At 37.7% G+C, this 13,932-nt stretch overlaps 1 protein-coding gene across 3 annotated transcripts in view; it reads right to left on the reverse strand.

The window, feature by feature from the left end:
- Positions 1-13,932, reverse strand: part of VCAN (versican) — a 120,048-nt gene that overhangs the window by 87,317 nt on the left and 18,799 nt on the right. For all 3 annotated transcript variants that reach the window (XM_005683395.3, XM_018050052.1, XM_018050053.1), the window contains exons 3-5: positions 12,334-12,711; positions 8,827-9,001; positions 8,615-8,742 (exon numbers count right to left, since the gene is read on the reverse strand). In XM_005683395.3, the coding sequence (XP_005683452.2) occupies positions 8,615-8,742; positions 8,827-9,001; positions 12,334-12,711 (681 nt within the window). The remainder of the gene's footprint in view (positions 1-8,614; positions 8,743-8,826; positions 9,002-12,333; positions 12,712-13,932) is intronic.

Here is a 13,932-nt window from a genome sequence, read left to right on the forward strand (position 1 = left end):
AAAGAGATGGGAATACCAGATTACCTGACATGCCTCTTGAGAAACCTGTATGCAGGTCAGGAAGCAACAGTTAGAACAGGACATGGAACAACAGACTGGTTCCAAAAAGGAAAAGGAGTACATCAAGGCTGTATATTGTCACCCTGCTTATTTAACTTCTATGCAGAGTACATCATGAGAAATGCTGGGCTGGAGGAAGCACAAAGTGGAATGAAGATTGCCTGGAGAAATATCAATAACCTCATATATGCAGATGACACCACCCTTATGGCAGAAAGTGAAGAGGAACTAAAAAGCCTCTTGATGAAAGTGAAAGAGGAGAGTGAAAGAGTTGGCTTAAAGCTCAACATTCAGAAAACGAAGATCATGTCAACATGTCCCATCACTTCATGGGAAATAGATGGGGAAACAGTGGAAACAGTGGCAGACTTAATTTCTGGGGGCTCCAAAATCACTGCCAATGGTGATTGTAGCCATGAAATTAAAAGATGCTTACTCCTTGGAAGGAAAGTTATGACCAACCTAGATAGAATATTGAAAAGCAGACACATTACTTTGCCAACAAAGGTCTGTCTAGTGAAGGCTATGGTTTTTCCAGTGGTCATGTATGGATGTGAGAGTTGGACTGTGAAGAAAGCTGAGCGCCGAAGAATTGATGCTTTTGAACTGTGATGCTGGAGAAGACTCTTGCAAGTTCCTTGGACTACAAGGAGTTCCAACCAGTCCAACCTAAAGGAGATCAGTCCTGGGTGTTCTTTGGAAGGACTGATGCTAAAGCTGAAACTCCAATACTTTGGTCACCTCATGCGAAGAGTTGACTCATTGGAAAAGACTTTGATGCTGGGAAGGACTGGGGGCAGGAGAGAAAGGGACAACAGAGGATGAGATGGCTGGATGGCATCACTGACTCAATGGACATGAGTTTGAGTGAACTCTGGGAGTTGGTGATGGACGGGGAGGCCTGGCATGCTGCGATTCATGGGGTTACAAAGAATCGGACACAACTGAGCGACTGAACTGAACTGAGAAACAAAATGTGGCTTAAAGCATAGACACTGGGTTTTGAAGAATTCAAACTTTAATTAATTTTGGAGAATTGTCATCAGTCATGTGATAGTCAGTTAACATTCTTTAAATCCGATAACATTCATGGGAAAAGGAATCCACATATTTGTCGATGTGCTATTACACAAGATCTTCTACATGTCATTTGAAGGGATTAAAGATACATGAAATCCCACCAAAATTTAAGCATATTTTTATGGTTTTCAGGATGTCAGATCTCATTCTTTCCCCATGACAGAGCAGTAAGACTTTAATTAGAGTGAGAAAGAGATTCTAAACAATTTCTGGATGTCTGAGTCTTCAAAATATACAGAAGATAGAATGTGTTATTTGGTTTGACAGGCACAGTATGGCTGCAGGTCAACATAGGAAGATCAGCCTAGTTTTTTTTTTTTAAAACTTTTCACAGCTCAGAGTTAAATGGCCCTGTATTTCCAAAGAAGCTCTTTCAATTTAGAATTCTAGAAATTGCCATCAAGCCTTAAAGCAAATGACTGTCACATGTTTTAAGGGGTTTCTGTCAAGACATTTCTACTTATTTAATTTTAGATTATAAAATAAAAGGGACTATATAGAAAACCCTGAGGATTCCATAAAAATATATTAGAACTAATAGATAATTTCAACAAGCTTATACAAGGCCAATCTAAAAAAATCGGTTTATTTCCACACACTTCGAGTGAACAATTAGAAAAAGAAATAAAGAAAATTCCATTTATATTTACATCAAAAGAGAAAAATATTTAGGTTAAATTTAACAAAAGTAATGCAAAACCTATACTCTGAAAGCTCTGAAACTATAAAACACTGCTGAAAGAAAGTAAAGAATATCCAAACAAAAGATGAAAAAATATCCCATGTTTACAGATCTAATCTGAAGACTCAATATTGTCAAGATGAAAATACACCTCAAATTGATCTGGAGATTCAATTCAAACTCAGCTGGATTTTTTGCAGAAATTGATAAATGGATCCCAAAGATCATGTAGGAATTCAAGGGGTCCAGAAGAGGTAAAACAATTTTGAAAAAGAAGAACACAGTTGGGAGTCTCATATTTTCCAATTTCAAAGTTTACTACAAAGCAATAGTAATCAAAACAATGTGATATGACATAAGTATAGTCATACAGATCAATGGGACAGAGTCCAGAAACAAACCCATATATTTACGATCAATAGATTTCATTGGGGTGTCAAGGCCATTAAAATGAGGAAAAAATAGTCTTTCTAACAAATAGTGCTGGCATAATTGAATACTCACATACCAAAGCATGGATTTGGATTGTTATGCCATATATAAAAGCATTTCCCTGGTGGCTCAGATGGTAAAGAATCTGCCTGTATAGCAGGAGACCCCAGTTCGATCCCTGGGTCAGGAAAATTCCCGGGAGAAGGGAGTGGCTACACACGCCAGTATTCTGACTTGGAGAGTTCCATGGACTGTATAGTCCACAGGGTCGAAAAGAGTCAGATACAACTGAGTGATTTTCGCTTTCACTTTCAACCCCATGGACTGTAGCCTGCCAGGCTCCTCTGTCCATGGAATTCTCCAGGTAAGAATACTGGAGTGGGTAGCCATTCCCTTCTCCAGAGGATCTTCCTGACCCAGGGATTGAACCAGGGTCTCCTGCATTACAGTCAGATTCTTTACGATCTGAGCCACCAGGGAAATCCCTTTGTATATGGCATAAGAATCCAAATCCATTCTTTGGTATGTGAGTATTCAATTATGCCAGCACTATTTGTTAAAAAGAACTATTCTTTCCCCATTTAGTGGCCTTGGCACCCTGGTGAAAATCTATTGATCATGCATATATGGGTTTGTTTCTGGACTCTGTCCCATTGATCTCTATGACTATCCTTACGTCACTGCCACAGTGTTTGGATTACTATTGCTCTGTAGTAAATTTTGAAAGTGGAAAATATGAGACTCCCAACTGTGCTCTTCTTTTTCAAAATTGTTTTACTTCTTCTGCAAAGAGTTGCCATATACAAAATATAACTCAAAATAGATAAAAATAAAAGTGAAAACTTCCACAGTTCTTAGAAACAAACACAGAAATAAGTCTTCATGACTAGGGATTTAGCAGTGTTTTCTTGGATGTGACACCAAAAGCACAAATTATCAAAGAAAAACTAGATATTGGATTTCATCAAAATTAAAAACTTTGTTCATCAAAAGGTCCTATTGAAAAAGTAAAAAGGCAAATCAGAGAATGGGAGAAAATACTTACAAATTATATATCTGAATAGACACTCTTGAACTAGAGTATACAAAGAATTCCTATAACTCAGTAATAAAAAGACAAACACACAACTAAAAATGAGCAAAGCTTCTGAATAGATAATTCTCCAAGAAAATTATGCACATAGTCAACAGTCATAGGAAAAGTTGCTCAACATCACTAGCTATCAGAGAAATACAAATCAAAACCACACTGAGATAGTATTGCACACATTAGGATGGTTATAATCAAAAAATCAGATTAAAACAAATGTGGGCAAGAATGAAAGAATCAGGACCCTAAGGTACTTCTGGTAAAAATTTCAAAACAGTTCCTCAAAATGTTAAAAATAGAGTTGCCATTTAACCCAGCAATCCCAATCACTGTAATCCAAACAGGAATGCAATCATTACTCAGATAAGAATTAGGATATTTTTATGTGATGTGAAAAATCAGAGATTTGGGGGAGCATTAAGAATACTTTGCACCCTCCTGGTTTGTAAGACTGCCTGTTGCTCTACTGGCGAATCTTTGGTGGTCCTGAAAAGCTACTCCAGAAGGACAGTAAAAAAAAAAGGGGTATATCCAGTCACTTAACTTCCTTTTCTTAGTATCTTCATGTATAAAAAGGAAGGTTTTACAAAAATCCCTGTCAAGGTTTTTCTGAGAATCAAGTTAAAGGACAATACAACCATACAACAAATAAGTTTTTTTTTTCTTATTCTACCCATGGAGCTACTTCACAGTCAATCTATTCAAGTCACACTGACAGAGGGCATCATTTTCCAGAGGTTCTGCCAGGGTCCACTCCTGGACACCTACCTCAGTGACTCTTAGCGAGACATTCACTTAAACAAAAAGAACTCCAAGTTCAATTTCAAACCCTTAGCAAGGGTTCATGTCTAAAGCCTGTTTGGGAACCCACAGCCTTAACTGTGATCTATGATTCTGTGAGTTCTGTAGAGAATAAAAAGTTTCAGCATCTTCGAGCACCGACATCAATCAATGTGGAGAGATTCTATAATCCGGAATCAATATTTGAAGCCATCTGCTGAACCACAGTGTGCAAGAAACTATTCTAGTTGACATGGGGCATTTGAACAGAATCAACCCAATTATCACTAATTCTTAAATAACTCCCAGCAGTAAAGTAATCTGTAGATTACACACTGCAAACTCCATTAATATTAAAAGTCAATCTGAGAATCCACAGGCAGGAAATCACACAATTTACAGATTTGGTATCTGATTTTGATCCTATCAAATCCTCTAAAGAAGCTGGAATTAAGCCCTGCTCTAAGACCTGTTTAATGACATTCAGGTTTTTACCTGAATATTTTTAGGTTTTCATATCGAACCTGCATCTCCTGCATTGGCAGGAGGATTCTTTACGGGCTGAGCCACCAGAGAAGCTTACATATATAAAGGAGCTTATAAGACAAAAAGGAAAATTTGCTTTTGGTTCTAGGTCAGACACCTGGATGACATGGAAGCATTAGACAAGTTATAGAGGTGTTATCCTGATTTTGAAATAAGGAAGCAGTAGAAAAATAAACCTATGATTTCTGAATATGTACAAAGGGACCAATCCCAGAAAAGACAATTGGCTAGGGAGGCAAAAATGGGAAATGACTGGAGAGGCTAGAAAGAATAAAGGAGTATCTCTAGGCAAAAGTTATTTCTAAGAGACACCACAGAAAAGAGTGAAAGGAGAAATTCAAAGAGAAAAACTAGCACCTTGGTGATCCAATGAAAAAAATAGATCCTTAGTAAGTCTGGTGAACAAAATTTGGCATTTGTTTTCAAGTACTGTAGAAATGGTAGGGTGGTGGAGGCGGTTTCCGAAAGAGACAAAGTTTGGAAAAATACTGCAATTACCACCGTGTAGTTCTTTAGTTCTGCTATGTGTCTTATACTGGAATAGATTCTTCACTGTGGTTGGAGAGTTATAGAAGATGGTTATTCCCTTATTTCTACCAGGATCTTACAAAAAGGTTTTTCAGAAATAAAAATATTAGGTAATAGTTTGTGTATGATGAATATAAAACAACCAGAAAGAAGAATTCAACACCAGATATGTGGCCCTAACTCTAAGAAAAGTGGGAGTTCAAAATCAGAAAATGGCAGTGTGAGCTGGAAGGTCCAAAGATGGGCTCTTGAAGGCAGTCTGCTCACAGGCATAGGGAAGAGTGGAATGCTGGGAAGATGAGAGGTTTGTTCTCAGAGAGGCTCAAAGCACAACTGTTGGCAGGAGCTAGGGACAGCTGGTGCACGTAAGCAAGGTCATATCAGAGAGACTGAAACACAGCTGAAAAGTTTATACTCCTGAGCCAGGATTGAGGTTCTTTAATGAGCCAGCAGCATTTGCTTGAGGAGGAAGGCAACAGGAAATTCACACCATACCACGCTGAGTAGGCAAATGATATGGCCATGGTGATTGCTTGTTTTGATGGCCATAAAACAGGTCCCTTGAAGAACTATTAAAGGCTTGGGGATTACTTGTGAGGTAAGACAGAAAAGCAGAGATGAGACACCAAAATGATTCACAAACCAGAAATGCAGATATGGAATTCAGAAGAGAGTTTGGGGCTAGACATGCAAAACTAAATACTAAATGAAAAATGAAAACTAAACTTTTGGAACAATTTCAGTTTTCACTTAGTATTCATTTTTCATTTTGTTTTTGTTCTCTTGGTGTCTTTTCAGGTCCTGTTCATCCCTCAAGGCACTTGACTTACTTACATACAAAAGAGCAAAAATGAAATAAATTAAGAATTCAGCAGAAATAAGAACCTTTTTAAAATCTATAAACTATAATAACTACTATTTATTGAGCACTTACTTTGTGCCACACATTGTGACAAACACTTTATACCTTAACTCATTTTATCTTCATACTGTGATGAAAAGGGAATTATCCTTAGTAACCCCATTTCACAATAAATGTCATTATAAACATATTGAATATCCTCTGAAACTAATCCCTTCTGTGAAACAAATTAAAGCCTTGTAACTCTGCTGACACAAATTTCAACCAGTGCTTGAATTCGAGTTTATATTAATTCTTTCATCTTTGTCTTCCAACTTCTATGTGGTAAGACAAAAAATTTCAGATTCTGTCGTTTTAGTATAAATACCTCAACTAAAGTTATGCTGTGTTACATACTCAAGTTTTCAGTTACCAAATACATGAACATATATCCCAAGTAAATATATAACTATATAAAACACAGTTGGGTTACCCTGGAGCAGAGACTGGTTTTACGAATAACAGTTGCCCTAGAAGTGACAATGTTTATGGAGGTGGAGAAGAACTCCTATATGACTGATAAATCCTTCTCATTGTGGTGTATGCATACATCCTCAGAATGGCTCTTCTGACAGCTCAATTTTCCCCAAACACTAGTTATGATACTCTGAACAGATTTTAGGGAGCCAGCTCTTGATGGGGACAACATGGCTAGGAATCCTTGGCAGAGCTTTTCCCACCAAGACCTGTCAAAAGTATCTTACACAGAATTTGTGGAGGGCATGGAATTTCGGAGTTTCTGCACAAAGTCCTCTAGACTTCAAAGAAGCTAGTGATTCTGTAGCCTTAGAGAGTGGGGTTTCAGTACCTTCATCAGGATAAGACTGAAGAAGAGACATGCAGAGGGACCCCTAGGCATGCTTTCTGGGAGCACTGTAAATACATAATCGTAACTTTCCATCACAAAGGTTGGCTTGTGCTGTTGATGTTTATTCATATTGGGACCAAATTGGCCACAGATTTATACCTGAAAGCCACCATTTCAATTACATTTGGTAAAGATTTTTTAGATAATTACAACATATATAATTTTGTAAAATCTGTCTCTGATTTAGTTCCAGTATTACCAACATTCCAGAAATTTCTATTGCTATCACTCTAATAGACATTATTCCAAAAGAAAACAACAATGGTAATATAAATTCCACCTTACTGAATTTAGGTACAAATTTCCATCTTACTGAGACAGCAATAACAAAATTTGTTTCCTAAAATCAGAATCTCCTATCAACCATCTCTTATCCTATGGAAAACGTTAACTAAATTTAAAATTAAACTTAAGGAAGGAGATAAGCTATATCTCATAGCTTGAATTTTCTAGATGATTTTCCCTTTACCTTTGTGAAAAAGGTAAATTGTTAGTATCTGAAATTATGGTTTAGAAAACACATGTATCAATCTTAAATAACAGTCATAATAAGAATGTTAAGATGCTAGAGAACCACACTAAAGAAATCAGGCTTCTTGGAATCAGGATATCCTATTCAAATTTAGGACACCAGGCAAATATAAGCTGCTTATTTTCTAGCTTTCAGTCACTGAGGTTGTTTATTCAATTCATAGAATCAGATAATTTAATTATGTTGGGAGGGACTATGGAAATTTTCTAGTCCAACCTCCTCATTTTAAACATAAGAAAATTGAGACCATTCTTCTATGGGTACCCAGCTAAAATTAAATGTATAGCTCAATGCGATACCTCTATTTATATATTTAGGCCTCTAAGATAGCTATTGCTACAAGTGAACTTCCATTTCAAAAGTCACAGAAACTTCTACTCCATGTGTCTTATAATAAAACTATATTGTGTCCTTAGGTAACATTGCCAGAAGAGAACTCAAACTTACTATCTCTAAGAGTCTCACTCTGTCACCCAGGAAAAAATGACGATGCCAGAATCAATCAGGCTCTAAGAATCTCTAAAGCAAGGCTTACATCTTACCTGACTTCTCAGTTCTAACAAGCAGAGTATCTATCACATAGAGGGTGTTTGTTTGTTTGTTTGTTTGGCGTGCTGATTGATTGAATGAATAAATGATTACTTTAAATATTAGTGTAGCAAAGTGAACACAAGGAGAAGCAAACCATGAAAATCCTTCCTTGGCTAGTTTGTGTTATTCAGTTGCACTTTGGGATGTTTATCAGCACTTGGATTCACAGTGGTTTGTCATCACAGGATTTTACCTGAAGTTCTTACAAGAATAGGTACCGCCCTTACAAGTTTCTATTCTTAATGCTCTAAAAGTGTATTGGAAACATTCCAATGGCAGCATGACTGAAAGCAAACCTGCCATTAACTAAAGACATTTCAAACCTACATAACCATTTACACAGCCCTCTTTCTCTTTCCACTTTAATTTAAGCTTATTTCACCACAGAATCATACGGTTATTTAAACTAAATGTTGCTGTTTGGAATCCAAACAAGCATGAAGACTCACTCTATCCCCACGTGCTCCCAGTGTTTTCTCGATTTTCTTGGGTCAAATGAAGCTATAGAAATGTGAACATCTTACCATCCAGATGGTCCACGTAACAGTACACATCGTAAGTTTCATGAGGAGCACGGAATCCGTAGGTCCGGACTCCTTCCTTCCCCATCATGTCTCCATAGCAGCCTTCTCGGGGAACCCGGATGGGATACCTGGGAAAATAAAGGACAGGAAGTAGCACTATATTCTCACTCCCCAAGTGATGAAGTAAGGCCAGTGTCCCCCAGACCACTCACCTAACAGTCTGATCTGACAGCCAACCTGCATCACACTGCTCAAAACCATCTTCATAGGCCGCATGCAGCTGCTCTGGGGTGGCTATGACGGCCCCAATGTCCACGCAAGCCTTCTGTGCCATCTCAAAATTCAGGGTGTACCTGCTGGTTGCCGCCCTGTAGTGAAACACAACCCCTGCAACGACAGCAGCGAACAATTACAGGCCAGTTCAAGTCTCCCCACATACTGTGCATTTTCTCATTGGAGCAATATGTCAAATGACTTGCTAACACGGTCTTAAGACCATGACAATTTATTTTACTTCATATAGTATTATGCAAAATTATGGTGATCTAAGGAACCCCAGAAGTGCTATTCACTCAGGTATCCCATTCTGCTCCATCGGAGAGTTTCCTAGTCAGGAGTTTTCTGTTCCCACAGAAACCATCTGAAAAAAAGATTTAAGCTGCTAAATCCCAAATGGTGACTAGTTGTCCTAATTATAGGTAATGTTCAGGCTATCACGGCTTCCCAGGTGCTTCAGTGGATAAAGAATCTGCCTGCAATGCAGGAGATGCAGGTTCAGTCCCTGGGTAGGGAAGATCCCCTGGAGGAGGGCATGGCAACCCACTCCAGTATTCTTGCCTGGAGAATCCCATGGACAGAGGAGCCTGGTGGGCTCCAGTCCATGGGGTTTCAAAATAGTCTGACACGGCTGAAGCAACTGAGCATGCACGCACAGGCTATCAGGGGAACCACGGACGATTAAAGGGAGTAGGTGCTGCAAGAGAGAGAGAGAGTTAAGGAGGTCACGAGATCAACTCCTCTTACTTCATGTTTGTACTCAGAGCCAACTCAATAGAAGCATATAGAACCTTCACCAATACCACTTCCACCAAACTTGAAATATTGTGGTATTTACTTACAGAGACAATATATTATAATGGAAAAGACACTGGAGTATATAAGAGAAGGCCTATTCCAATTCCTGATTTGCTCCTTAATCATATATAAGCCTTAATTTCCTCCTCTATAAAGTATACCTAACAGTGCTTATGTTGTTTTATTGAAATGAAGATCAAATTAGATAAAGAATTTTAAAATATCTTAAAGTATTGGATAGGCTACTATAACAAATGTTTATCATATTCATTAACTGATTTGCATAATGTAGGATCTCCACTTTGACAGGTAAAATGTATGATTTTTATCCCAAAGAAGGCCTGAAATAAAGTTCTCCAGACTCCTGCGGTAGAAGCCAAGCATCCTGATATGTGCTTCAAATTCCACTTTGTTGTATTTTCGGAGTTGCATAAACTAGTGGTTCTTGAACTGTGTTTCAGGGTCAAAGAGCTGTCAAAAGCCTGAGAAAAGAGCAACTGAGGGGGTGAAGCTTGGGCCCCTCCTCCCACTTGAGCAAGGGCATCTCCATTTTTAACTGGAGTAAATATGGTGACTCATTTTCATCAGACAGCAAAGTGAGTCAAGCTAATGTGCCTAGGAAGTCACTGGAAAATAGAAATCGGAGTAATTGGGTTTTATGGATGAGATTTTATTGTCATATCATTTAACACCATGTATTTATTATGTGGAATTAATTTTGGTTTCCAAGATATCTTTCACTTTCCTTTTATTCCTAGTAATTTCTTAGAGTTGACAACAGCCTCCCTCCATCTCTCTCTCTCTCTCACACACACAGCTTGACTTCTAGCTATTAAATTATTTTCCACATGCCTATCCTTGCTTCTCTCTTCCAAAACAGGTATGTGCCAATAAAGCATCTACAGGGGACAGACTAGGCATGTCATCAATAAGCACCTCTGATCAGTGTTAATTCAAAAAGGCCTGCACAGGTACCAAGTGGATGCACTGACAACTAATACTTATTTCCCATTTCTGATTTTTCAAAGAAAAAAAAAAACCACCAAATGTTTTTCATAAAATCTATACTTTACAGGACAACTTTAAAATTTCCAGGAAGTATATACGGTCCTATAAGTATGTTTATAATGGCCTCTAAGACTTGAGCAAGACTTTGCATGGTTTTAAATTAGTCTTCTGCTGATCAAAGCTTCAAAGAACCTTCTTGGTAATTAAAAATCTTCCTTGTGCACCTAGGATTGGCAGTAAGGGGGCACAAAGGGGCCTCCATGACCAAGGCAGGGAATATCAGACTGTATAAGTATCTATAATTGCTGGATAATTTGAAGACCTCATGGGGCTAAGGAGATTAAGTGGAGAATTTTCATTGTTTCAGAGGGGCAAGGGGCAAATCCATTGCTAATTCTTTAATGATGAAGATTGTAAGAAGTTGTTAAACTTCTGGGATTTAATATATATATATAATATATGTATAATGCATATCTCAGTTTATATATTATATATATATATATATATATGGTATGTTACATTACACAAAAAGAGGAAGAGATAGATCAGTAGAAAAACAATCCAAGACTAATCAAAGTAAATGATAAAAAGATTAAAAGCAAAGAGCCCAGGGTGTTCAGTGAATGCCTGGAAAACATAAAAATAGATTTATAGAAGAAAGCAATAGGATCTGAATGGGAAAGGATGTTCAGAAAATTAATCTGTCACATCTGAAATTCAGAGTATTTCCTTTTGGCTACACAAAAAAGAGTTTTAATAAAACCCTTTGTATATGTTTCTGAAAGGTAAATATTTTATAGGGAAACGGAGGGTTGGAAGAAAAATCTGTTCCATCATGTCTGGGTATGAGAATTTTGCTTAATAACTTGCCAAAATATTCTGCTTCCAAGAGCTGTGGCATTATGTGTGTACCCAATTAAAGCAATTTTTCTTTGCTTTGTCTCCTAACTTAAATTCAAATGACATACAAACTACCACTGAAAGGGGGCTGAAACTAAAGTGTCTCATTGCAAGACAGTGGATAACTAGTGTATTGACCTTAAAAAAATACACCGAATTCTTGTTTTGATCCAATTCAAATGTTTATTGAGTCCTTGCCTTTTCAAAGCACTATGATATTAATATATACCATGGACTTATTAGGTGTCTTATTTATTCAATGTAAGTTAAGATGTAACTTATATGTCTTAAAAGCAAACTCAAACATTTTAATAATCATGCTAGGAGAGTGAGAAAAAAGGTTTGTGTGTGTGTGTATGTATATGTGTGTATATGTGTGTATATGTATGCATGTGAGTGTACATGCACATATACACATATGTAAAAAAAATTAAACTGTAGATCCATCTTTGCATTCTTAAAAAATAATTGCTGATAGGTCTCAATAATGAAGTAATGATTCTTGAGCTATATACCATGTCTTGAAGTATTCATTATATCTGGTATAAAGTCACCTTCCTTGACTCCTGAACAATTAACAGTTCATTTTTAGTGAAAGACATGGACTATTGGGTCGATTGGTGTGTTTTTTCCCTTTGTTCAAACCCTGAGCAGTGGCTACTTTTGAATCTTGTTTCACCACACTTCTGAAGCAGGTATCCTATAATACCAGCTTCTTCTAGATTCCCAAGCCTTACCCTCCACGGTCAATGACACCGTGTCCTGTGTGTCTTCAATCCCGTACATGACGTCACAGCGGTAGCGGCCCGCATCACTAGCCAGCAGTTTGACCATGGTGAGTGAGGCATCGCCCACGTCCTCGGGATGTGTGGGCACCGACACCCTCCCTTTGTAGTCTTGACCAATCTTGATATTCCCATTTTGGGCCACGAGGACAGTAGTCTCCTTTAAATCTTTTCCTGTCTTGTCCAATTCAATCTTAGACCATTTGATTCGCAGAAATTCACTGGTGGTGTTATAACTAGGTGGTAAGGTAGGCATGGTTGAGAAATGACAAGGTAGGTTGACTTTTCCAGAGAGGGAGCCCTTAACAGATGGGCTTTTTTCCATGTTGACTACAGGAAAAAGAAAATACAAAATCGACAAGCTGAGTCTATTAAATGAGTGAAAGGATAAGAACCATTACAGGGATTTGGTTACATCTTCAGTATGTAAAATAATTAGGATGATTTTATATACAGAGAATAGTACATCATTTCAATAATGTTTTATAACAAAGACAGGAATTAATAATGCTCATTAAAAGTTGCTTTTGTTTTTATTCTTTAAAGTTTTTATTTTATACTAGAGTATAGCTGGTCAACAAAGTTGTGTCACTTTCAGGTGGACAGCAAAGGGACACAGTCATATATATACATGTATCCACTCTCCCCAAACTCCCCTCCCATCCAGGCTGCCACATAATACTGAGCAGAGTTCCCAGTGCTATACAGTAGGACCTTGTTGGCTACCCATTTTAAATATAGCAGTGTGTACATGTCGATCCCAAACTCCCTATCACTTTCCCCGTTTTCCCCCATGGTGAGCCAAAAGTTCATTCTCTAAGTCTGTGAGTCTGCTTCTGTTTTATAGATGAGTTCATTTGTATAATTTCTTTTTAGATTCCATATACACCCTCATCTGGGTATATTTATAACTCTTTTCTTATATGATATTTCTCCTTCTCTGTCTGATTTCACTCACTTTGACAATCTCTAGGTCCATCCATGTTGCTGCAAATGGATAATGCTCATTTTTATGTGCTAAAATATGAGCATTCATTTTAAAGTATTTGTAACTTAGATTTTAACATGAACAAAACATGTGATAAAATAAGGCCATTGTAGGAAGGCAAGAAATCAAGGGTGAAAGGAACCTAGACTAAGCAATGCAGGTTTAAAGACCTGACCAATGTTAGGAAGAATAGTTAGAAAGCAGATTTAAGTTAACAGGTGAGAAGAAGAAAAATGATTAAGATAACTGCCACATTACTTTAGAGGAAATGAAAACAACTTCAAGAAGTGAAAATTATCAAAAGTACTTCAGTAGACTGGAGCAGCGAAACGTCCAACACTTGAAGGACCCACTATGGTTCAGTGTTGAATCAAAGGCTTTCATCGTAATGACAAATTCAGCTGCAGTCGCTTTGCAGCCAAACATTCAGTTCAGTTCAGTTCAGTCGCTCAGTCGTGTCCGACTCTTTGCGACCCCATGAATCGCAGCACGCCAGGCCTCCCTGTCTATCACCAACTCCTGGAGTTCACTCAGACTCACGTCCATCGAGTCGGTGATGCCAT

The sequence above is a fragment of the Capra hircus genome, chromosome 7 (assembly GCF_001704415.2).
Source record: "Capra hircus breed San Clemente chromosome 7, ASM170441v1, whole genome shotgun sequence".
Taxonomy (NCBI): domain Eukaryota; kingdom Metazoa; phylum Chordata; class Mammalia; order Artiodactyla; family Bovidae; genus Capra; species Capra hircus.